Source organism: Rutilus rutilus (genome assembly GCF_951802725.1).
Source record: "Rutilus rutilus genome assembly, chromosome: 24".
Taxonomy (NCBI): Eukaryota; Metazoa; Chordata; class Actinopteri; order Cypriniformes; family Leuciscidae; genus Rutilus; species Rutilus rutilus.
This window is the reverse complement of record NC_140228.1, coordinates 14,044,466-14,070,812: the sequence shown is the minus strand read 5'-3', so window position 1 is coordinate 14,070,812 and position 26,347 is coordinate 14,044,466. Positions and strand designations below refer to the sequence as shown.

The 26,347-nt window shown below is 36.0% G+C and overlaps 1 protein-coding gene across 2 annotated transcripts; it reads left to right on the top strand.

Moving 5' to 3' along the window:
• Positions 1 to 3,900: 3,900 nt before the first annotated feature.
• On the top strand, positions 3,901 to 25,776 carry plcd1a (phospholipase C, delta 1a). 2 transcript variants are annotated; one of them, XM_084398961.1, is made up of 15 exons: positions 3,901 to 4,073; positions 9,418 to 9,576; positions 17,785 to 18,019; positions 18,217 to 18,346; positions 18,495 to 18,723; positions 19,041 to 19,242; positions 19,335 to 19,479; positions 19,573 to 19,725; positions 22,087 to 22,236; positions 22,831 to 22,990; positions 24,048 to 24,164; positions 24,265 to 24,443; positions 24,971 to 25,106; positions 25,192 to 25,341; positions 25,431 to 25,776. In XM_084398961.1, the coding sequence occupies exons 1-15, from the start codon at positions 4,043 to 4,045 to the stop codon at positions 25,517 to 25,519; spliced, it is 2,265 nt and encodes a 754-aa protein (XP_084255087.1). In that variant the 5' UTR covers positions 3,901 to 4,042; the 3' UTR covers positions 25,520 to 25,776. The 2 variants fall into 2 exon arrangements, with proteins under 2 accessions (XP_084255087.1, XP_084255086.1); XM_084398960.1 differs by lacking the exon at positions 3,901 to 4,073 and adding an exon at positions 5,373 to 5,552.
• The last annotated feature ends 571 nt before the right edge of the window (positions 25,777 to 26,347 follow it).

Sequence of the window (26,347 nt, the reverse complement as noted above, 5' to 3'; positions counted from 1 at the left end):
TATTTTATTGTTACATAAAAATAAAACCAAAAAAGAACGTTCCCCTAACGTAAGTATTTGGTTCCCAAAAAAATAACCAAAAAATAACATTAGGGGAACGTTCTGTGTTAACAGAAAGTAACAAAAATGAATAATGTTACAAAATATGTAAGTTATAGGCCTATTTCATATAAATGCTGTTCTTTTGAAATTTCTATTAATCAAAAATAAATGTAAAAACATTTTTCTTGAACAGCAAATCAGCATATTAGAATTAATTCTGAAGGATCATGTACACTGAAGACTAACAGTTTAAAAAATATTACAATAGAAAAGTTATTTTCAATTGTAATTAACGTTATATTTCACATTATTACTGTTTTTTGTGTGTTTTAAAATGAATGAAGTGTTGGTGAGCTGAAGAGACTGTAGAATGACAACGTTATATGCTAGTTTTACAACACCCAGCACTTTTTAAAAGTGTGCCATCCTTCCTTATATATCTTCTTTAGTTTCACATACATATTGTTTCAAATGCGATATGACTCTTGTATCATAAAATTATGGAGAAAATCTACACATTTTAGTTAACTGTCAAATCAAAAATTGCAATAAATTGCATCTAACGTGAAAGTTTTCAATGTAGTATATTTATTTAGACACACAGACAGTATACGTGTGTGTGTGTGTGTGTGTGTGTGTGTGTGTGTGTATAGGCCTATATATATATATATACACACACATTTCAAAACTTTCATGTTAAATGCAATTAATCTTGATGTGATAGATGTGATTAATTGCGATTAACCGATTTGACAGCACTAGTTTTTAACAATTCATACAATTACCTTAAAGCCAAAGAGTAAAGTCGCTGGATAGGCACCTGGCCATAAATGACAAAACATGCACACTGTGAACACCTATGCATACCTGTAGACCAGGTATGCCTTGGCGGTTTTGAAGGGTGTGCTAAAAGCTGCCAGACAGGATGATTTTCAAATCTCTATCATCATTAAGCAAAGAGGTTGTATGTGCTAGTCTACGCCATTGGACTCACCTGTGGCCTACAAAGCTTGCTTGAGTTCACAGATTTCTTTATACCTCACCTTTGTTTGTTGCTTCACGCCCTGCAAGACAAAATTAGATTCTTCCTGTTAGCTTATGTAGATTGGCAGTGTTCTGATTTGTCCCATGATGCAACACAATCAATTACAATAAATCAATATGCAACATTTAAGTCAAGTCAAGTCACATTTATTCATATAGTGCTTTTTACAATACAGATTGTTTCAAAGCTTTACAGACAGGAAAATAATCCAACAAAGTTTGTTTCCAGAAGAAAATAGCATCACAGTCCAGTTTAAGTAAGTTCAGTGATGTTTCATTTTGTTGTAAAAAAGCTTCATTTAGTTTAATTTAGTTCATTTATATATAGAGAGAGAGAGAAAACAATGATTTTAAGGTCAAAAAGTAAATATTTTGACCAATAATATATTTTGTTTAGTATCTGTACTATTGCAGATAAAATTGTATGACTTATATTAGATTAAATAGTTTCTTAGGCAATATGTGATGCATTTACCCCCTGCTAATTTCAAACCACTATGCTAATACAGCTACATTGGCTGATAGGGTGGGTTGGGTTGTAACACTTATTTAAAAAGTGTTACAACCATCCCCTTACTAAGAATATAACTAAGAATATTGCCAGTGTTTTAAATAAAGTGGTTTGCATGGAGCAATTTAACAACTCAAAGCCAAAGAAGGTTTGGGTGAAATGCACCCTATAGAGTTTCTGGGCCCATCAAACCTGTACTCCAGGGTTACCAGCATCATTAATCTGTCAGCACTGTGACTCTGATTAAGAATATACCATACACACACTCACACATGCACATTTACATGTTATTTTTTATTAGACTTAAAGATGTGCAAAGATGTTCTTTAATCTGGTACATTAGTAGTGTTTATTAAGTATACCATTAAGTACGTTTGTTTAGTAGATTCATTTACACACACAGACGTGTTTTTTTTTTTTTTTTTTAGACCTAAAGATGTAGAAAGATGTTATTTAATTAGGTACATTTTAGTAGCCTAGTGTTATTATTAATTGTACTGTTAAGTAAGTTTGTTCTAGACAAATTTAAACACACACACACACACTGCGCGAGTCAGTCATAGTCTGTTATTGAGAGAGAGACATTGTTCTTTTATTTCAATAAATGTTTTTGAACAATATCATATGGTATGGCATCCATTTTTACTTTTGTCTATTTTTTTTTTATACTTTTTTATTGTGACATTATTCATATTGCAATCATTCAATTAACATGTCAGAGTAGGCACAATATATTTTTCCCCCTTTTTTTTTCTTTTCCTTTCCCCTCCTTTCCACCCCAGTGAATTGATAATAAAAAAATAAAAAATAAAAAAAACTACAAAAAAATAAAATAAAATAAGTAATTAACAAAAGGAAATGTATACACACATACCCATGCTTCACGCACATATATATATACATACATTCATAAACCCAGACATACATCATATATACACCCATATATTCATACTGTATATACATACGTATTTGCGTACACATGCGTGCATAAATACATCTCCATATACATGTTTACAGACATACAAATTTCCATATAACTGTATCATATATCCATATAACTGCATCATATATCACAGAGATTACATCCATGCCTCCTCTAATTACACAGGTCCAAATCCATGCTTGGTTTTTGTCTTTCAATGCATTTGGTTAGCATATGCGAACCATCTCATCTTAAATAACTTCATTTTACCTCTCATCTTATACGTTATCATTTCATTTTCATACAGGTTTTCTACAGCTTCAATCCATTTATCCAACCTGGGTGGCTCAGTTTTTTTTCCAACCTCGAGTTATTTGTTTAATAGCAGTAACTCTCAACACCCAAAAGATATAATAATTTTCTTTATTTAAGCCTTTCGGCTGTATACCCAAAATGACATGTAGTTGTTCAAAATTAGTATTTTGACCACAGAGTTGCTTCATTAATTCTAACACTTTAACCCAATATGGCTGGATTTTTGAGCATGTGTAGAGGACATGAGCCAGGTCAACATTACATTCACCACACTCTCTCCAACAGTATTGTGTTTGATTAGTATATTTACTAATTTTCAGTGGTGTTCTAAAAAATCTAACCAATAGTTTCCACGCATATTCCTGCCAATAGGGAGACTTAACATAGCAGAAAACATTTTTACATGCCTGACTCCACTCCTCTTCAGTCACTGTTATTATACTTTTGTCTATTGTTACAACTTACCCCATGTGTTATAACCTACACCGGTAGTAGGGTAGGTTGTAACAAAGGAACGCCATATTTGACATCAACTCACACAAGGTCTGTGATATTCTTAGGTCTGAATTGGTTCCATTTGTAGTAAACAAATGTGGTTACTTTGTATGAAAGTTTGAGAACTCAAGCTAAAACATTCAGTGAGTTACAGGTGCTGAAGCAAAAAGTGTTACAACCATCCCGGTCTCCCCTACTCCTGAATGATAAGATAATGGTGTGCTTATGAACCAAATCTAGAAGAGGGTCAGATTATAAATGCAACACCTAGGTCATTTTCAGTCTTTGAAGCACACTTCCAAGAGTAGAGCTGCTGGACGAGAATGGAGTTCAAAACAAATGAATCAAAACCATATGCTGCCACTGAGGATATCCTTCTGCAAATCACCGAAAAGTAGACTTGTTTCTAAATTAAAATTCAGTCGTTTATAATGGGTGGAAACAAATTAAATTGTTCAGGGCATCATTAACTGAAAACAGAGACTTGAAAGACCGGTGTTGTTGTGGGTGTTGGCGAATTCTCGATACTGCTCTCGTAATAGGCGGGTTCCACAGAGAGTCGTCAGTGGATGGTCTGAGACACGGGCTTTACTCAACCCAGTCAGGCTCTGGGTGACTTCGGGACACAAAACGTCTTGTCCAACTTGGATATAGCCTACTCCAACTGAAAGAAGGAAAAAAAGAAAAGAAAAATAAATAAGTAACAACAAAAAATGGAAGTCAATGGAAATGCTGGCAGATTCGGTAAGTTTTGCATTGTCATGTTTATTCCGCGTGAGACGTTAACATTTGATTTGAAGTGTCAGAGGCTAACGTTATTCATAATGGCTATAGAAACACCAGTGATTTTAATTGCATTTTTTATTACTTTTGTTTTCGCAATGTTCTTTCCGCAGTCATGGGACGTGTTGCCTTATTATGCTGCATTAGCTTTCTTTTTTAGTAGTAGGCTACATTTTGCTCTCCTGGCTGTAGCCTACATAATCTCTGAACTTTTTAGTATATGCAGTCAGTTTAAGACGAGTTTGAGTTCGCAATAAAACCATGTCAATGCAAGTTAAAAAATAATAATAAAAAATACTGGAGTTTATGAAGCTTAACCTTTTTCCTAATACCCTTTTCAGTCTGCGTAAGTGCGAATGTTTAATGTCACGCGAGGGTTTAACCACAAGAAGGCGTCCTATCCCAAATTACGTTTGAACTAGTGATTCATCGGCTACTTTCGAACCGGTTCACTAAAATATTTGAAAATGAAATCTTTAAGATTCCATAGTTTTTTAAGCATCAAAACGACACGAATGACAACAAATAGATTTCGCCAACTGCTAGATATGACTTTAATAAAGCTATAAAAAACAGCAATAGGTTTGCATTTTGAGTTTTTAACACAACAGCTTTGTGTCATTTTAAATATCTGGTATCAGTTACTTTAACATTCATTCAAAATTGTTCTATTGAATGCGTCTGAATGACAAGCAAAAATTAATTTAACGACATGTCACCTATCATTCAGTTTGTCCAGCAGACGCACATATCCAATGTGAAGTTCAGTCAGGACAGTTTCGAGTCCTGTCTCGTTCATTGAAGGGGGCGGGGTCGTTCAGTAGGTCCAGCCAATGGAATGCTTCTTTACACCAAGCACTGGATTGCTATTGGTTCGCGCTATGGTCAGCATTCCTGTTCTTTCAAAGGGAGAGACTTCAACGAAGTTTACTAATCACATGTAAGTGAACGAGAATGGTTCGTCAGAAACCATCATTTCCATGAGCGAAACATTAGAGGGAAGGCAACCGGCAAAACCAGGTTACACCACGCAAACCTGTTTGGAGAAAGTAAAAAAACAAAAAAACAACAACGTTTAAATAGACCCCAATCGACGTATTAAACGGATGAGACATACATGCATCTCTTTTTACTTGTGTATTATATATTTAAATGCCATAGTGCGAAACTCAGATAGATACATAGAGAAAGTGAATCGGAACAAAAACAGTAGGATGCTTTTTGCAGGTTTAGAACCCGCCCCGTAGGAAAGAGACTTGCAAACGTCATGGTTTTCTCCCGTCATGTTATTTTTCTACCCAAAGTAAGGCGATTCCAGGATCCCGTTAAGGATTTACACAATGTCTTGTGGGCGTAAGCCGCGCAAAAGGACAAAATCGCAGGAGTTCATTTATCAAGAGCAGTGCAAGAACGTGGCACACGAGAACGGGATACGCATAGGTGGGTGTCGCATTCTGTCGGGTCGTCGTGCGATATATCCCTCCGTGGACTAAAACTGCATGAGAGCTGTGAACTTCTGTGGCTCTAGTTCCAGAAAGTATAGTTTCCTCCAAAATGGAATGTTTATAGTTTTTTTCCACTTGTTACTGTAAAACCATAACAATGAGATCTCATTTAAACGGTGTGTAAAAAGTTAAGAGAACTCACTGGCCATTTATATATGTTGTAAAAAGTGTGTAAGTGGCTGTGCAAGGTTAATAAAATAGCATTAACCGCATTTGAAATAGTATTGTTTATGGAACGCGCGCACTGTTTAGATGTCATTGTCAACCAATCTCTGCCAACATCTTGCACAAGTCAGTGGGTGTGACGTTTTGTTTCTGTAAAAAACTGCACTCTAAATAGGCTATGAAGAATTTAAAGGATTTAAACATTAAGAGCATTTAACATATAGCCTACACCATGATGATGAAATGCAGTGGATGATTAGGCTACTATAGATTCAGTGAAGCTGGCTTTTGAGGGAAGTCACAAGACTGCGTATTTCATAAAAGAGGAGCACTGTATGATTTACTTTCATGTTTGGGATGAGGAATGGGTCAAGGGGATTATCCCATTCTGCTTTATGATGTTTTGCTGTATGGTGTTTTATTACATTCCAGCCAAATGGAGCAGAGAAGATGTTTTGTTGAGTGTAGGATTACAAAACTTTTCCAAGGAAGAATGAATGTTTTTGGGGATTGACTTATCACACTTTAATCGCTACGTTCCGTTGATGCGACATCAAGTTTGACTTGTTGTGAATAAAGATTCCTTATTCACTTTTCTATTTGTTGGCACTTTTCCCAGATGGCAATACTCTCCATCTAGTTAAATGGAAAAATCCTTGAATACAGCACCAAAACACAGCTACAAAATCAGCATTACGGCCATCATTTAATTGTGCCCTGAAACTAAATGTATTTGAATGCTTCAGTTGCTTGGTTTACATACATTTTAATAATCATAATGTAGAGCTTTCATGTCAATTTTAATTAAATTTAGTTTGATCCAAAAGAAAATTGAAACTTGTGGTGGAGATCTTTAGCATTCTGCACCCTCAAAAATAATGTGTTAAATTAATAACACAATTTATGTTATGGCTATTTTAACACATTCAATTATTAAAATTAATTATTTTATTAGTTAATTAATTAAAACTCATTAAATCATGTAATAACTTGTTAATAATTGCCATATAAACATTTGAATCTGACTACATTGACAGTAAGTTTAAAAAATGTGTTGTGCATGCGTATTCATTTTATCCAGAGAAATCTATATATTGGAAGAGGAGTGGGCCTAAAATTACTAAATAATGATGGCTAACATGTTTACACAAGGTAGGATTTTGGGGCACAGTCCAGGAGCTGTCATCCTCCAAAAAGAATAATAATAATGAATGAATGCATCTTAAAAATGTTATTAAATGCATTATATTCGAAGTCTTCTGAAGTCAGTGAGGATCAGACTAAGTTGTTGTTATTGTACAGGAAAGAGCAGCTTGGATATTTTGCTTGAAGTAAATTGTTCAGCTTTCAATTCAAGTAGAAGATAAGAAGAAGACCTCGGAAATCCTTAGGAATACATGAGGAATACGAAGGGTCAGTGATGCCGTAACCACACCATCTGCTTTCTTAATTGATGGCCATTCAAAATGAACTGTGTATTGTGAAAAGCAACATATATTGCTAAAATATTTCATTGTTATATACAGTATAGTCTTGTTTTGGAGGGCCCTTAAAATCTTGACTAGTACATCTTTCCCTGTTTAAACCGCCATTGAAATGAATGGGAATGCTAACTGATAGCTTTGTCCAGGTATTACAGATCTTTAATTCCAGCACTGACACAGCTGAAATCCACTGACTTTGCAAATCGTGCCTGGACCTGTTTCTATCATGTTTTTTGAGGGTCACGGTAATGAGAAGTCAAAAGAGTATTTGAACTTAGCGACGTCTACATTTGCATACTAAATACTTATGGAGTGTGATTTGAATGTAGAGATGGAAAAGCCTGATACATTTTCCTAAATTTTAAATACCCCACTTTTTTCAAGACTGCAATAACACTAGTATCAGTCATCAACATAAAACCACACACACACAGTTTTCTGAGTAAACATAGGCAACCATCCCAGCACAAAAAAAAAAAATGCTTTCAGCTCCATTTCAAAGTATGCGGAGGCCTTTCTGAAATCAGCTCAGATTTTTCATCATTTCTCCGCCTTCTGCTTGAGTGCAGCCAGAGCCTAATAAAAAGCCTCTGTGGCAAGAGCTCGTGAAAAAATGTCAGCAATGTTGTGGTTGTGCCCACACCCTTGGGTCATAGAAGCTGGAAATATTCATAACTCAACTGTTGGGCCAATTAGCACTGTGTATTGTCTGCAATATTTTATCGTTCCAAATTCAACCACTCCTGAAAAGGAAGTAGAAACATATAATGGAAAGACTGATCTTTTATTGCAACATTGACATTAATTGACTACACACACCACCCCTGCACATGCACATTTTTTTCCACACTGCAGTGCAGTTGTGGTTATCTTTATCTAGCTTTATTGATGCAATAATCCTTGCAGAATTGTAAAGTGAACTCATATTAAGTGAACTGGGTATATATTAATGAGAAATATTAGCAACTGATTATGTTGTTGTCAGTGTATGCTTTTTGGTTGTCTAATTTCTTTATTTTTATTTTTAATGTTTATTTTTTTACCTGTAGCTGTGTTATGTTTTTTGGGTCTTTTTTTGCCAAATAATTTTGGCAAAATAAATACTTTAACCAAGTTTAGTGTTTTGTTCTTCCCTCATATTTAAAATATCAAACAAAATACAAAATATTTCCCTTATGTTTTGATTGTTTAATCAAATATGCTGGGTTATTAAAAACAAATATCCCCTCCGGACATCACTTTTGGCCAATGATGTATATATGTACTGTGTGTGTGTATGTGTGTATATATATATATATATATATATATATATATATATATATATATATATATATAAATATATATATATATATATATTCACAGTGTTGGAATCATTGTGAGGGATGCAAGTGATTTTATTGCTAATCTACTACTATAAAGATAACCACAATATCATTGCAAAATGTAAAAAGTGCTGTGTGGGTGAATCCATGTGGTCAGTACGTGTCAGTGTTATCTTTCAGACTATGAGTACTATTTAGGATACTAAATAGTTTAATTTATGAAGAGAAAATGAAGAGAAAACAGTACAATAGACTGTATGAACTGAATATAAACAAAGCACAATGATAGACCTAATGCTGAAATTATTGTTTATATTGTTGAAACCTGAAAGCTATATACTGAAAGGCATCAGTGCTGTGTATTTTAAAGAAATGTACTATCAAACCTAACTGGAATGGGTAAACATACTTTCATTGAAGTAAAAACTCAATGATTTAGACTTTACAGTGTGTAGATATACAGTACCGGTATACAGCATGAAAGAGTGTCAAAGAAAATGGTCTTGGTAACCTCTACCATACTTATAGCTCACCCAGCAGGTTTTGACCTTCAGCAAAACTATGTAAATTGTGCAAGATCGTTTTTCTTTTGTCTGGAGAGAGGTGTGTCCAGTCATAGCATTATTGCAAACATTTATATAATCTTTTAAAATAGCTTTGATTGCATGACTCACCACTGAGCCCAGAAACTTGTGACATGGACTTTATATTTGAGTTTCCAAAAATACATAAATTGAGGTATACTTTGACAGTGGACTTTGAGCATTTTATGACCTTTGTGAAATCCATTTGCACTGATGCGTGAACTTGATACTTGCTTGACCTTCAGGTTTGCAGGGAGACCCGGACCTGCAGTTTTTGCTGAGAGGTGGAGACCTAATAAAGGTGAAGTCTAAGAAATGGAGGAAGACCCGCTTCTTTCGGCTGTCCGAAGATTGCAAGACTGTGTGGCAACAGACCAGCAAGAAATTCAAGAAAGACTCCAGCTGTAAGTATAACTGCTGTCCCTTTATTTAGTTAAGTGTCTGTTTGAGAGAGATGGGGAGAACAGGTTTTCTTCACATCATGAAGAATCAGATTTAGATTTTTTTCTTGGTGTACTATGAAAAACATAGCTAAGCTGCCAAAACAACTCTTTCTGAACCCTTGCGATTTTGAAAAATTACTTTCTTTACCAAATCAACATAGAATGATTTCTGAAGAATCATGTGACACTGAAGATTGGAGAAATTCAACCTTCGATCACAGAAATAAATTATATTTTAAAATACATTTTTTAAATCGGAATAATATTTCACCGTATTACTGTTTTGACTGTATTTTTGATCACTTCTTTCAAAAACATAAAAAATAATCCAAACGTTTAAACAATATATATATATATATATACACAGTGGGTAGGGAAAATATTCAGAACCCCTTAAATTGTTCACTCTTTGTTATATTGCAGCCATTTGCTAAAATCATTTAAGTTCATTTTTTTTCCTCATTATTGTACACACAGCACCCCATATTGACAGAAAAACACAGAATTGTTGACATTTTTGCACATTTATTAAAAAAGAAAAACTGAAATATCACATGGTCCTAAGTATTCAGACCCTTTGCTCAGTATTTAGTAGAAGCACCCTTTTGATCTAATACAGCCATGAGTCTTTTTGGGAAACATGCAACAAGTTTTTCACACCTGGATTTGGGTATCCTCTGCCATTCCTCCTTGCAGATCCTCTCCAGTTCTGTTAGGTTGGATGGTAAATGTTGCTGGACAGCCATTTTCAGGTCTCTCCAGAGATGCTCAATTGGGTTTAAGTCAGGGCTCTGGCTGGGCCATTCAAGAACAGTCACGGAGTTGTTGTGAAGCCACTCCTTCCTTATTTTAGCTGTGTGCTTAGGGTCATTGTCTTGTTGGAAGGTGAACCTTCAGCCCAGTCTGAGGTCCAGAGCACTCTGGAGAAGGTTTTCGTCCAGGATATCCCTGTACTTGGCCGCATTCATCTTTCCCTCGATTGCAACCAGTCGTCCTGTCCCTGCAGCTGAAAAACACCCCCACAGCATGATGCTGCCACCACCATGCTTCACTGTTAAGACTGTATTGGACAGGTGATGAGCAGTGCCCTGGTTTTCTCCACACATACCGCTTAGAATTAAGGCCAAAAAGTTCTATCTTGGTCTCATCAGACCAGAGAATCTTATTTATCACCATCTTGGAGTCCTTCAGGTGTGCTTTCATGTGTCTTGCACTGAGGAGAGGCTTCCGTCGGGCCACTCTGCCATAAAGCCCCGACTGGTGGATGGCTGCAGTGATGGTTGACTTACTACAACTTTCTCCCATCTCCCGATTGCACCTCTGGAGCTCACCCACAGTGATCTTTGGGTTCTTCTTTACCTCTCTCACCAAGGCTCTTCTCCCCCGATAGCTCAGTTTGGCCGGACGGCCAGCTCTAGGAAGGGTTCTGGTCGTCCCAAACGTCTTCCATTTAAGGATTATGGAGGCCACTGTGCTCTTAGGAACCTTAAGTGCAGCAGAATTTTTTTTGTAAACTTGGCCAGATCTGTGCCTTGCCACAATTCTGTCTCTGAGCTCATCAGGCAGTTCCTTTGACCTCATGATTCTCATTTGCTCTGACATGCACTGTGAGCTGTAAGGTCTTATATGGACAGGTGTGTGGCTTTCCTAATCAAGTCCAATCAGTATAATCAAACACAGCTGGACTCAGATGAAGGTGTAGAACCATCTCAAGGATGATCAGAAGAAATGGACAGCACCTGAGTTAAATATATGAGTGTCACAGCAAAGGGTCTGAATACTTAGGACCATGTGATATTTCAGTTTTTCTTTTTTAATAAATGTGCAAAAATGTCAACAATTCTGTGTTTTTCTGTCAATGTGGGGTGCTGTGTGTACAATAATGAGGAAAAATGGCTGCAATATAACAAAGAGTGAAAAATGTAAGGGGGTCTAAATACTTTCCGTACCCACTGTATATATATATATATATATATCAATACAAATACATTACTATATATAAAAAAAATGATACACTGTAATCAGATAACCTTTCATTTCCTGATAATAAATTACCTCATGCTGATATCAGCAAGCCTCACATCAAATGGCTCTCCTGTAAACTCATCTTTATAGTGCCCAGAGCTGTAAATAAATAGTTAGACCTGTCCTTCACCTTTCCCCACAAACATTTTGAACATCTGTAAGGCCAGAAAAGGCTTTGAGTTGGGCGGAAAGGAAACATCTCGGACAAAATGACCGGAGAGGAGGGGAACGAAATGTTGTGGTGATCTTAAATCTTTTTCCCACATGTTGTCCAGAGCCCTCTGCTCCTCATAGCTTCCGGCCTGGTTCCTCCTGGCCAAAGGCCTCAGATCAGGCCTCTTTATCTGCTGTCTGCCAGAACGTGCCTGCCTCCTCTCTGTCCTGCGTGTGTGTGTGTGTGTGTGTGGGTGAGGAAACCAGGACCAAACAAAATCAAAGGATTCTAGTTAAAACACCAGATATCAGCAGGGGAACCCTCTGGTCCTGCTCACGTGATGTTTTCACCCATTAGTCGGGTGTTTTGACAGTTGTTTTACTCCCATTGGCCAGGAATGATAATTAGATAGATTGCACATGCAGCGGGGGCGCTTCGGCCTCTTTTTATGTTCTCAAAAGTATGACATAAATGATGACAGAATGCTTGGAAAATGTATTAAAACCGTAACAAAACAAAAAAGATCTTAATTGGCTTAATATAAGTATTGAAACATTAGAGGATGATGCAGAGACTTGTAATTGGAGCAAATAGTTTACTCTAAAAAATATCAAATACTTATGTAGTTAACGATTTAAAGATAAGGGTTTCATGTTTTTAAGCACTGGAAATGAGGTTTTTATTATCTTATAGTGATGGTGCCAAGTTTATCTCAAGTTAAATGGACTTGCAGGGGTGGGAAAGAAACAGAGGAAACATAACAGATTGTTTTTATCAAATACTAGTCCTGAGGCCCTGCCCTCTGTAAAAATATCCAGAAATAAGACAGTGACTATTTTCTCCTCTTAAACCCTATTGACAAGTTAAGTAAAACATCTACCTCAGTCTTGTCTCCATGATAATAGCTGCAGATGCCCCGTTTCATAATTTGCGCCTATTATCTGTACAACAATGAGCAGATTTTGCCCGTTTAGCATGCTTTTCATGTTTATTCCCGCCTCCAGCAGAACATAATAAGAGGTCACATGGCCACACTCCCACCACTGTAACTTATAACAGAGGTCACATGAGGCAAAATCAGTCTAGAAAGTGCCCAAATATAATATGCACTTTTTAAAATTGTGCTCATCAAGGCTGCATTTATTTGATCAAAAATACAGTAAAACAGTAACATTATGATTTTTTTAATAAGATGTAATTTATGTTAAAGCTGAATTTTCAGCATCATTACTTCAGTCTTCGCTCTTCAGAGTCACATGATCCTTCAGAAAGAACTTTAATATGCTAATTTGAACTGAGAATTCTGAGAATTAAATTTTCTCCTCTGTGTGTAAAGAATCTAGAACAGGATACCTCACATGATGTGGTTTAACAACCAGATATATTGTGGACTAGTGGTTATTAGAAAAAAACTATAAACCAATGATGTGACATGAATGCAAAAGGAATTAACTGTCATTTTTAAAGTTGAAGTCTGCAACTTCTGCATAAGCACTACATTAAATAAACAACATGAAGAAAATGATCCACTTACTTTAAAAAAAGTGTTGGTGCAATTATTAACCACAATGTTTTTGTTTCAGTCACTGTGTTGTATATATAATAGATGAAATATAATAATCTGATGAAATCTGACAATAAGAGGTCAGAATTTGGCCAAGCACAATGTTTCCTTTCTATCAGCTTGTTTGAATGGAATCTGAAGGATGCTAGACGTGCCTTTGACACTGCTTTCTTTCAGCAGTTCACTTGAGATCGGGTGTTATCCAAATTGTTCTCCTACAGACCCCATATTTTGTTACATTTCATGTATTATTTATGAGCATGCACCACATATAAAACAGCAGATTATCTCCAGCTGTGGTTTTTCAGAACTTTCCACAAATACCGTACAAATGACTGTGTGAAGCTTTTGCATAAAGTTTTTTCTTCTTCTTTTTCAGCAAATGGATAATGCAGTGCTTAACCTTTTGTTAGTATGAACTAAACAGTTTTAAAACTTGTGATTTTGTCATTTTCTAGCAATAAACATCTTAATTAAAAAGACAAATTCTGTCAAATTAAATAAAAAAGAACTACACAAGAATGGGTAACAGGACTGCCCATGAATTAAATACATTTTAATAAATTATAATTAAATAATTTGATAAGTGAGTTAATAATTAAAATGAGTTTTTACTACAATTAATTAAATATCAATTTAACATCAAGATCATTAAAATGAACAATTAACATTAAAATGACCATGAAATCTAAATTCGTATTTTTTAATGGAATATTGCAGTATTTATTATAAATGATTTATCCGGGAAATTTTTTTTTTCAATTAATTTACCAAAAAATATATAAAATTCATTTAAAAAAAAAAAACACAACCATCCAATCAGTTCCCGATGGACAAAATCAAGTTCCGCCCTACATTTTTTTCTTGCTTGAGAAGCCGCTCCACTCATATGTACATCACAATAGGGAAGAACAGACTATCGCAACTTCTGTTTTATGCTTATTTTAACAGTATAGATGAGAGGGTAACACTTCTTTAAGTGAAACAGACCAAAATCACCAATATTGATGGTTTACAGACAGTTTGGGCCCTATCATACACCGGGCGCTAGGCGCTAGGTGCGACGCAAGTGTTTTTTGCTAGTTTCAGCCCGACGCAGTTATCATTTTCACGTCCTGTGCCACATTGTTTAAATAGCAAATGCATTTATTCGCCCATTTGTTCTCCCATGGGTGTGCTGGTCTGAAAATGAGGTGTGTTCAGGTGCATTGTTGGCACGTTGCTGTTTTGTGGCCCGTCGTTAAACTAGAAAAAATGGATTTAGACTCACTCTAAGTGCACTTGCGCTTGTGCTTATCGTTAAAATAGGGCCCATTATGTTTTTAAAACTAGCTGCTTTTAATCTTTGTCTAATATGTCTAATAGACCTCACAAAAAAGGATCCGTGCCTTTACTGTTTTTGTCATGCGTCACCAAGTATACTGTATTCATGGGAAGTGGCTTGTGTTGTATTTGCTTTGTTCCAGTTGGCACAAAGTCGGCCCTGATCTGATTCCTCACAGTAAGCCATCTATTGTGTCTAATTGTTTTATTTGGGATCACGAATTGATTGCTAGAGAGATTACGATAAATCCCACTTGTGTCTCACTTCCAGGTAGACTCCACAGAAAGGTCAATTAAGGCTCTAACTAAAAAGTTGACTCAGTTCTGTTCTGTTTCTCCTATGAACACTGTGGTGACAACAGCAGAGACAGATACTGTAGCCACCCATATTTGGGTTCCCCCTGTCTGTGTGCATGTGTTTTGCTGAGGATTACGTCTGAACTCTTCCATTCATTAACCTATACTGCACAATACACATGATTTGAGAGGAATAGAGCTTGTCCTCGTTTTTGTTTAACACTGGGATTAAAGGGCAGAGGCCATAGGAGGAGAGTGATTGTACAGCTGTGTTGCCAAGCTCATTCAGTAACCCTCAAAGAGGAGGAAACCACTGAGCTTATCAGCTTCTTATCAGTGTCTGACGTGATGCCCGCAATAAATCATCTTTCATACAGCAGTGCTTAGCCAAGATTTATTGATTAAGAAATCAAGATTATTCATGTACCTCTCAAGATAGTTCACCCAGAAAAGAAAATTGTGTCATCATTTAGGCTACTCACCCTTATGTTGTTTCAAACCTGAATGAGTTTCTTTCTTCTGTTGAACACAAAAGATATTTTGAAGAATGTTGGTAACCAGACAGTTGACGGTAGCCATTGACTTCCATAGGGAAAAACGAATATGGAAGTCAATGGCTACCGTCAAGCGTCTGTTACCAACATCTTTCAAAATATCTTCTTAGTTCTGAATTTAAGAATAGACTCACTTTCAATTCATGAGTGTGAATTTTTTAATTGAATAGTTCATCCCACAGTATATTAAATTGGAATTACATGAATTTACTGAATTAAAATCAATTTAACACAGTCGCAAAAACAGGACAGATAACTAGTTGTGACACAGCATGCATTTTGACAAATAATGCCACTGAACATTGTCACAGGATGCTGTGTAAACAGCTCACAAAGACGAAGAATGCTTTAATACAAACACACAGGGGTAAACTCTGGAGAAATTGCAAACACAACAACCATCACCAAACGAGAAAAGACAAAGAACTGATGAGAATTCAGGGCTTGAATAGGCAGATGATGATTGATGAAACAGAACAGGTGTTAACTAATTACTAAACGAGGGAATTAACTAATGAACAGGGACCGAATGTACATATTACAATTATGACATCAAAATTAGGGATAAATTAATTAATCAATTAAATTAATAGTCCATGTTAAATTAAGACTTAATTCCAAATTAGTTGTTCTTCCATCACAAATCCATAAAATTAAGTGAAATTTAACAAATATTATAACAAATATATTAAAAATATATACATTGATTGAATACAGTAATTATTGGAGTACGTTTTACAAGGAAATACTATTTCAGGTTTTTTCCACATTTAATTCCTTGCCTTACTTGCCATTTCTTTGTTGTTGTTTTTTTGTGTGAAATTTGTGAAAATTGTTTCTACACTAGTTTTCAGTGTAAATAGGGGCTATTACAAACATTGATTATTAAAGGGTTAGTTCACCCAAAAATAATAATTGTTCCAAACCTGTACAGGTGATGATACACAGGGCAACTTTTTGAGCAATGTTGCTTGGCAATCATGCTGAGTGATTGTTGCTTGGGCACTTTCCCATTGAAAATGGGCATTACATTTCTATCTGGATCATTTAGATTGGTCGTGGGCCCTGTGTCTCATCTGGTTGCCAGTTGACCGGCAACATTGCCCGGCAACATTGCTCAAAAAGTTGCCCTGTGTATCATCACCTTAAGACTTTCGTTCATCTTCGGAACATAAATGAAGATATTTTTAATGAAATTTGAGCTTTTATTCACATAAAAACATTGATAAGCGGACATAAACTGAAGCTCAACCGAACCGGCTTGACGCGTGAGAACAAACCTCTCACCGGTTGAAAGCTCAACCGTGCTGCTTAACACACGAGAATGAACCTCATTGATTCTTTCTGAAGCTCAAACGTGCTTCGTAACACACGAGAATGAACCTCATTGGTTCTCACACGTCAAGCAAACATGCTTGAGCTTCCGTTTACTTCGACTGATGTGTGTGTTGATCAATGTTTAAATGTGAATAAAAGCCTAAATTAAATCTGTTCATCATATAAAGCAACCGAGTCTCTTCAGAAAATTTGGACTAAACCGCTGGATTATTTTCACAATCTACAGTATGAACTTTTTGAAGCGTCAAAGGAGTAGTTGCGTAGCTGTCAACGGAGGGACAGAAAGCTCTCAGATTGCATAAAAAATATCTTAATTTGTGTTGAGATGAACGTTCAGATGAATGAAAGTCTTACTGGTTTGGAACGACTTGAGGGTGAGATATTTGGGTGAATTATCATCTAATGTTTCAGAAATGATGTTGTCTGTATGGGTAATTTAAACTGAAAAATGTAATGATTAAAAGTGACACTTAAAGCAGTTATTTAAACTGAATTTAATCCCATTCCATTTAATAAATTTTTTTCAAATTTCATTAAAATTGGAAATAAAATTGGAATTTCAATTCTGCATCCAGTTTGCTCATTTCAAATTCATTTTTTGAAACTGTGTTAAGAAGTAAAATCTTGAACATAAAATCTAGCCCACTGCGCTATATCTTTTAATGGTTTGGAGGTTTTAGGTGTCAAAATATACTCTATAAATATTGCACCACTTCATGTTCAGACCTGCGTATCACATGGGTCTCAGAAATAATGTGTCTTTTAGGCTTCAGGCTGTAATTATGCACAGTTCTGAGTTCAGACGTCTCTCTTGTCAATTTGCCAACAGAACAGACTAACAAAGGTACAAAATGTTATTTAAAATTCTGACTGAAAAATGAGTAATAATGAAAAATCTCTTGTCTTTTTTACAGTCAGCCTCGAGGACATTGATTCTGTGCGGTATGGGCGTCAGACTGAAGGGATGCAGAAGTACACTGACTCTGACTCCTCAGTGGAGGACCGTTGCTTCTCCATCGTCTTCAAGGGTCGACGGAGCAACCTAGACTTGATGGCCTCATCTAAAGAGGAGGCCCAGCGTTGGGTCAGCGGTCTGGAGAAGGTCATCAACAGCATGGGCAACCTCAACCGCCTACAGAACAGCGAACAGTATCCTTGAACATCTATTCTCCAAAGCCTGGTCTCTGAACCCATGTCAGTATGGTTGTAATAAAGTAGCCGACTATGTTTAATAAGTGCAACACGCATTTATATAAAACTTTTTAATTGGGAAATTTCTGGCTCAAAAAACGTATATATTATATATTTCGACCGTTTAATATTCAGTCCTTACATCAGACAAAAAGCTGGATCTATGACTGCATGCGCAAGGCAGACAAGAACGCAGACAACAAAATGTCCTTGAAGGAGTTGAAGCATTTCCTACGTAATATCAATATTGTGGTGGACGACGATTACGCGGAGATGCTCTTCAAGGTGAGAATCTTTTTTTTTTTTTTATCACTGCAGTTTGGAATTAGGGTGAAAGTTAAACTCACTGGAAGCAATTCATAGAAGTCTAAAGTGCTGAAACTTTAACTCAAGAACTGTTTTATTGTTTATTATTTAATATATTGCATTGCAGCAATGTGACACATCAAATTCAGGCACTCTGGAGGGATCCGAAATTAAGAACTTCTATAATATGCTGACTCACCGTAAGGAAGTTGATGTGATATATGGAAAGTACGCTCATACTAACGGACAGATGAGCTCCAGCGACCTGTTGAGCTTCCTTCAAAATGAGCAGAGGGAGCCGGTTTCTTTGGATTATGCACATAAGCTTATCGATAAATTTGAGGTGGATGAAATAGGTAATGGCACATAAATTACCAGAAGAATACATCAGATAACACAGTATTCACAATATTGCACTATTATAATATTGTACATAATATAATACTCTATACTATATACACACACACACACACATATATATATATATATATATAAGATCATTAAAATCTAATATTAGAGAATATAATATAATATAATATAAATTAGGTTGAAAGAACAAAATCATCGTAAACCTGAATTACACAATCAAAATAGCAGATGTATCATAACAAATTTTCAGTTTATTTTTTTACAATACATTTTTGTATAAAACAGTGTTTTTATATTTACCCAGCCAAACTGAACAAACACATGAGCAAAGATGGTTTCCTGATGTACCTGAACCATGAGGAAGGCTCCGTCTTTAACCCCGCCCACAAAGCCGTCTACCAAGACATGCGCCAACCGCTCAATCATTACTTCATTTCCTCTTCCCATAACACCTATCTGATGGAGGACCAGCTGAAGGGGCCTAGCAGCACAGAAGCCTATATCAAGTACGAACATGTCTGTTTACGCAGGAATTCTCAACAGCAATGCCATTAACATATTAAGCATTCCTCTATAAGCAGTGGTTGTTGTCTTTTAGAGCGCTGATGAAGGGATGCCGCTGTGTGGAGCTGGATTGCTGGGACGGTGAAAACGAGGAGCCGGTCATTTACCACGGCCACACGCTCACATCCAAAGTGCTCTTCAAAGACGTCATCAAGGCCATCAAAGAATATGCTTTCAAAGTGAGTGAAATGACAGGAATTGTATGGTGTGATGACTTACTTATATTAGCAGCTTTGTGGATTATGAAAACATATGTTTCTTTGCTACGCTAGACCTCACAATATCCAGTGATCCTGTCTTTGGAGAACCACTGCACCATAGAGCAGCAGAAAATCATGGCCAATCACTTAACTTCCATCCTGGGCAGCGCTCTGCTCACTCAACCACTGGGGCGTAACATGCCCACCGCTTTTCCAGGACCTGAGGTTAGACCACTTTAAATAAAAAGTTTTACATGCATGTTTCCTGCACCACTGCTTATTCTATAGAGTGCATTAGCTTTTCAGTGGCCTTGTTTCCGGAAGTATTTTTTCCATTCATTTTTCCTATAGGGTTTTCAAAAAAGTCTTGGTTAAAGCGTTCTAAAGCATGAACCGAACCAACCAGCTATGAGGTAAATCACAACAATAAAAACATTTATTTGAAGCAAAAAAGACACAAGACTGTGTACTTAATGGCTTTAAAGTGGTAAAGAATTACAATCCCATGGCATGAAGCATTGTGAATGACATAATCAAATTAAAAACAATGGAGAAATATAAAGCTATTATGGTTGATTATATCTATAGAAACAATATACTTTAAGTTTATTGCAAAATATGGATATATAGATACAGTATTTTGAAAGTGTAGAGAGACCGACTAGATAATGTCATTTGTGGTGCTTCATGGGAGTGGGCGTTCCCCACAGAGCTCGCCGCTACACTCCGATCGGTGGAATTTTTAATACAGCATCATGGGTAATGTAGTTTTTCACCACGAATTCCGCTGTTAAACATGATGATTTAAAAAAATAAGTTGAATCAATGCGAACAGGTGGCTTCAACAAAATAATTTACCATCGATTAACAACCTCGGAGCTCACAACAGCACTGTAATTAAAAAAATTAAGTTATGTGAACTTATTCCATTTTTTTTATTCCGCATGAAGTTTATTTACTTAAAGCTTTTAAGGCAGCGGGTTTCCTCAAATTAAGTTTACTGATCACTTTTTACAGTGAGGTTTGTTTTAAAGGTTTATATGTTAATAATCTAGCATTAAAAATAAATTTCCCTGTGGAGAAAAATAATGGAGTCTTTACTTCTGGAACCTGACTGTTGCACTGTATAGCGCTATGATAAAGAAATGATGCACACAACTCTGCATATTGCCACCTGGTGGACAACAGAATCAGATCTCTAAAGCTAAACCTCTTAAAATCTCTCTTCACCACACCCCACTTTCCTCAAATGACTCCTTCGTCATCCCTGCAAACTTCCTGTTTACTTCTGTATCCTTGAATTCAAATAGCTCAAGACTGAGGAAGGGGTTATCAGTAGAGCTGATTATGTGAATACAGATGAACTTTTTTTGATTTGTAGCCATTTATCACTTCCTGATTATTCACCAAACCACGCACAGAGCTTTTGAAAGGCAAATGACAAGACAGTACAAGTTCAGACAGGTTGCTTATTTTGGTTGTGGGGTTGGAGGGGCTTCTGAATGACGCTGCCACTAGGTTTATGAGCTTGTCCAGCAGGCTTGAAACGTTTCCTTTCAATGACCTGTTGGAATTAAATTTCAACCCTGAGCTTTGTTCCGCACAGAGAAGTTCTGCCAGTTTTTCTAACTGAGAAATCATTTAGGATGGAAATCAAGGAAGATTCTAATATTTCAGCCTGAGGACAGCTCAGCCATGAACCATCATCCACACACAAACAATAGTAAAGCATCATATTTCAGTTCCATTTATTATATGTGAAGGTTATGTAGAATTTCTCACACAAAACTACCTATCCCACACCCCTTGGGTTTTGTTCTTCATTATTGTATTATTGTCTCCTCTTGATATATTAGAAATGCTTGCTCTCATTTTTAAAGTCACTTAGAAAAAAAGCAACTGGTAAATGAAATAATTCTTAACATTGAAAGAGTTTTGATCATCACTTTCCCGATCATGTTCCTATCTCTGCTTACACTCTCCTGTCATAATAAAGGCAAAAATATATACTGTACACTATCAATCAAGATTTTTATTTTATTTTTTGAAAGAAGTACTCACCATGGCTTTGTTCAAAAATACTAGTAGTAATATTGTGAAAAAATATTACACTGTTTTCAACTATTTCAACTGTTTTGTATGTAATATATCTTAAAATGTAGTTATCCCTGTGATGGCAAAGCTGAATATTTAGCAGGCATAAGTTCAGTCGTCAGTGTCGCATGGTAATAAAGTGTAACATGATAAAACAATAGAAAGTTCAAAAGAAAGCCATTTATTTGAAGTACAATTTGTAAAAAAATTAATTTATTGTCTATATTAATCAATTTAATGCCTCCTTGCTGAATAAACATTCCTTTTCTTTACCAAAAAGTGACCCCAAACCTTTTAACGGTAGTGTATATTAATTATAAAAATGTTTCTTAATGTTTATGTTTAATTAATTATATATATACTTCTTTTATTCTTTTTTTTTTATATTTCAAATGTTTCAGCTACCAATAAGACTGCAGTATTCACAGCTTAACTGAACACATTTGAATATATTTGAATATATTTAAAAAAAAAAAATGTTTACATTTGCAGGAGCTGAAGGGACGTATCCTGATCAAGGGCAAGCGTTTGAACAAACTGGATGCAGCTTTCAACAACAACACCACAGAGGATGTGGACAGTGTGTCGGAGGAAGACGAGGCTGCTGAACTGAAAGAGGGTGAACCCAAACCCAAAGGCAAGGTGTGTTGAAAAACCCTGCAGTCATTCAAAGTCCAACAACACAACAACTGCTGACCAACTCATGATCATGATCAACACAGTGGAACTCTGGAAATGTACAAAGAGCTTTCGCTCTACCAATAAAAACAGGAAGAACTTGAAGAATTCAGTTTTGGAAAACATGCTGTCAGTCAAGTGCTACAAAATGAACACCCGCAAAACACCAAATATGAGTAAAAATTGCGAAAAGGCACAATTACTCTCCATAGTTTATTTGGAAGTCCAGCACAGAATTTGGTTTAAATCGAATCAATCACGAGGTTAATTTCTGAACTTATCTACAGTCCTATTTCAAACCATTGTATTTTCTATTAAAATTAAAGTGAAGAATACTCCACGAAGTGTACTTAGGGCCGTGGAGTATATTTGCATACACAAATCTGCGGTAGATAAGGTTCAAATCGGCACACTCAGCTGTCACAGACATTCCCACAAAAGCCTGATTCAAATCATTAGACCACAGATTTGTTCTGCTTATTTGGCATCCCTTTGTCATTGCATGTGTGAAGTCTATTTACTGTATGTTGCACTAATCTAGTTTTGATTACTTTGTAGACTTCCAATAAGATCAAGCTGGCTAAGGAGCTGTCAGATCTGGTAATCTACTGCAAGAGTGTCCATTTCAGCAACTTTGAGCAGTCAAGAGATAATCAGGCCTTCTATGAAATGGCCTCTTTCAAGGAGACCAAAGCAATGAATCTGGCGGAATCATCAGGTACAAGGGTACACAATAGAGTGGCTACAGGAATGACATATTTTTGTTGGCCTAAACCCGGAAATGAGTAGCATTTTAGCAGCTCTGGTTCCATCCTTCTTTATTTTAAAAACCTGAGATAAGGTCTGTTATGTGGTTTACACAAGCTTAAGATATTTTAACGTTTTATTCTATGACGTAAAATATATCATATTACCCCTCTGTGAACGGCAGTTTTTTTCTCCCTCCGTTTGGCCTAAAACACTGTGTTCGTAGTCATCCAGTTCATCGTTCAGCGTCCTCTCCGTATTTACGATTCTTTACACGCTAGAAACCGAGAGTGACTTACTCCCGCTAAATGTTTAGCCTTTAAATTCTTAAACCCAGGAACAATATAGGTCGACACCATCATGACTAAAAGTTTGCTAAGAAATATTTCCTACTAAAGCAAGGAGCTATTTGACTCTAAGAACTGTATCCATAGCAGACTGGTAGGAGTGGCCTTAGACGGCAACACACCCAGTGCATTGTGGATGTTGAAGTTTTTGACAAATGGGAAGACAACAGCCTTTTTTCTCTGTTTTCTCTAGTCAGGTAGCACCAGTTTTAAAAACATTTTCGCCTTTCTACTGTATAGTGAGCCACATTTTTTTGAAAGCCCAGTGAAGTACCCCTTTATTAATGGAGTTTTATTGTTGGGCGACCACTTTTACATGATATTGAAGTCATTCATCTGTTGTGTGGTTTGTTTAAAGCCTATGTCTAGCCTTTTACTTCAGGCAATTCTATTTAGGCTTCAAAATTCATTGCAGTTCATTTGTGAAGATTATCATGAAGAAAAAAAAAAACATGTAAGAATCAAACTTTTGTTCTTAGAGATTATTTTCTGCAATAATCCAAATACTCTCTTGGGTTTTTGTGGAGGGAACAGTGTGATGCTAAAATCCGGGTTGGCTTACAAAAATATAAATCACTGCAGCGCTCTATAGGGCCTGAAACTAAAATACATTTTGCATAAAATAGGAGTGATGTTGTCAGATGTACTTTAATATCACATTTTCTGGCTAATGTCTTAAAGCTACGGGATTTATTCATCACAACATGGATAAGCTGAGCAGAATCTACCCAGCCGGCTCCAGAACCAATTCATCCAACTACAATCCGGTGCCACTGTGGAACGCCGGCTGCCAAATAGGTGCAAAGCCCACTTTGATTTGACACAATATGAGTCTAATGCAATTCAGAAAGTCTGTTCATAATATTAATCTGTTTTTATCCCTAAAATTGGTTTACAGTGGCTCTAAACTTCCAGACTCCCTGTAAAGAGATGGATCTGAACCAGGCCCGCTTTTTGCCTAATGGCAAGTGTGGCTACATACTGAAGCCAGAGTTTCTGAGGGACCCGGGCTCCCAGTTTGACCCCGTGAAACTCAGTGTAGGCCCCTGGCTGAAGAAGAAGACCCTGCATATGATGGTGAGATTCTTCTGTCCTGCACTGCAAAAAAAAAAAAAAAAAAAATAGGGATTAATCTGCCTAATACAATACATAATTAATAAATTAGTTAATTTAGAAATACTTAACATCAAATATTTATACAAATGTATTTTAAAAATAATAAATATATAGATTTTTTTATATTAAAAATGAAACATTTAACACAAAAAAACAATCATTTTAAATGCTACAAGTAAATTTAGGCATCACAACATTATAATGTACAATATTAAAATGAATATTCATTTTGAGCTTTGCTATTTAGAATAAGATTATACTTAACAGTGTTATTAAATTATTAAGTGATAATTAAGTGAGTGTCGGTGATGGCAAAGATAACGTAAAAATGGGGGAAATGAGGATGACCAATTATCCAATATTGACTGACACTGATGAATTAATCCCTTACTGATATGACACTGATATATCCTTAATTCCTAAACCAAATGCAATCCTATTGAAACAAATCCAAACACAGTGACCAATCACTCTTTATGTCTGTTCAGATCATCTCAGCCCAGCAGCTGCCTAAGCTCAATAAGGACAATAAGAGGTCCATTGTGGACCCTCTCGTCAGAGTGGAGATCTACGGTGTGCCAGATGACAATGCCATCAAACAGACACATCACATTGAAGACAATGGCAAGTGTCAACAGTGCATTTACATTTACGCATTTAGCAAACACTTTCTTTTGTGTAGCGTCACTTAAATGTGTTTTTGTTACAGGTTTCAATCCTATGTGGAATACAAAATTCCAGTTCACTGTTCATGTGCCTGATCTGGCTTTGGTGCGGTTTGTGGTGGAGGACCATGATGTTGCTAAACAGAATGATTTGGTTGGCCTGTACACTGTCCCCTTCACCAGCATGCAGAATGGTGAGCCGGTGAAAAATAAGTGAGAAATGACTTTCTGTTGTGCAGTTATTATGAATTTGCTCACCGTAAGTCCTATCTTCTGTCTTCAGGATACCGGCATGTGCCTCTGCTCACAAAGAGAGGAAGCCTCATTCCTTCAGCGGGACTGTTTGTACACATCATGATTCTTGATGCTTAAGAGACTGCAATGTTCCTCTCAGTCATCTCAATGTCAAAGTGTGCAGATCACAGAAAAGGACAAATCAACTAAACTTTCCTATCGAACACTTTCTAGGATAAGATTTGGACTTCCTTGTGCGATGTGCCTTGCGGTTTACCAATTAGCCCTCCTCACTATATGAGTACCAAGATGTACCTTAAAGTGCTTCGTGGAATTAGTTCAATTTAGAAGGTGGGGTAAAAAGTCTTTGTTAGGCCTTTGTTGAACCTGCAGCCAAAAAATATATATATTTAAGCACAAATCATATAACACTCCACATTCTACACATTCCCCATGCCTTTTTTTCTTTTTTTTTTTCTTGAATAAATATTGTTTAAAAATAAATGATCAATAATTTAAATAATAATAGTTATTTAGTCTATTTTATATATTTTTTATATATTTTAAGTGAATTAGAAACATTTAAAAATGTAATATTTTATTTAAATATTTTTTATTTTTGGCTAACATTAAGAAAGTAGTGCTTTCAGCTCAACTTTACCATATCGAAGTCAATTTTGGCAATTTACACAGATTTTACCCTACAGAAAATGTTAAAAGTTTAAAGCAGATTTAGGATGTGACTACTAAAAAGTAAAAATGTTCCAGGCTCCTGTCTGAATCAGTAGTCTGTTTATCATCAAAAAAACTCATTCAAAACAGTTTACTGTCAAAGAGTTGTAATTGGACAATATATTTTACCTTAATATTAAAAAGTATGTATATAAAAATATACTACACTGATGCCTTTTTACATTAACAGAGTATTTCAACAGTGTTTGTATATTATTTCTATCTAATTATCAA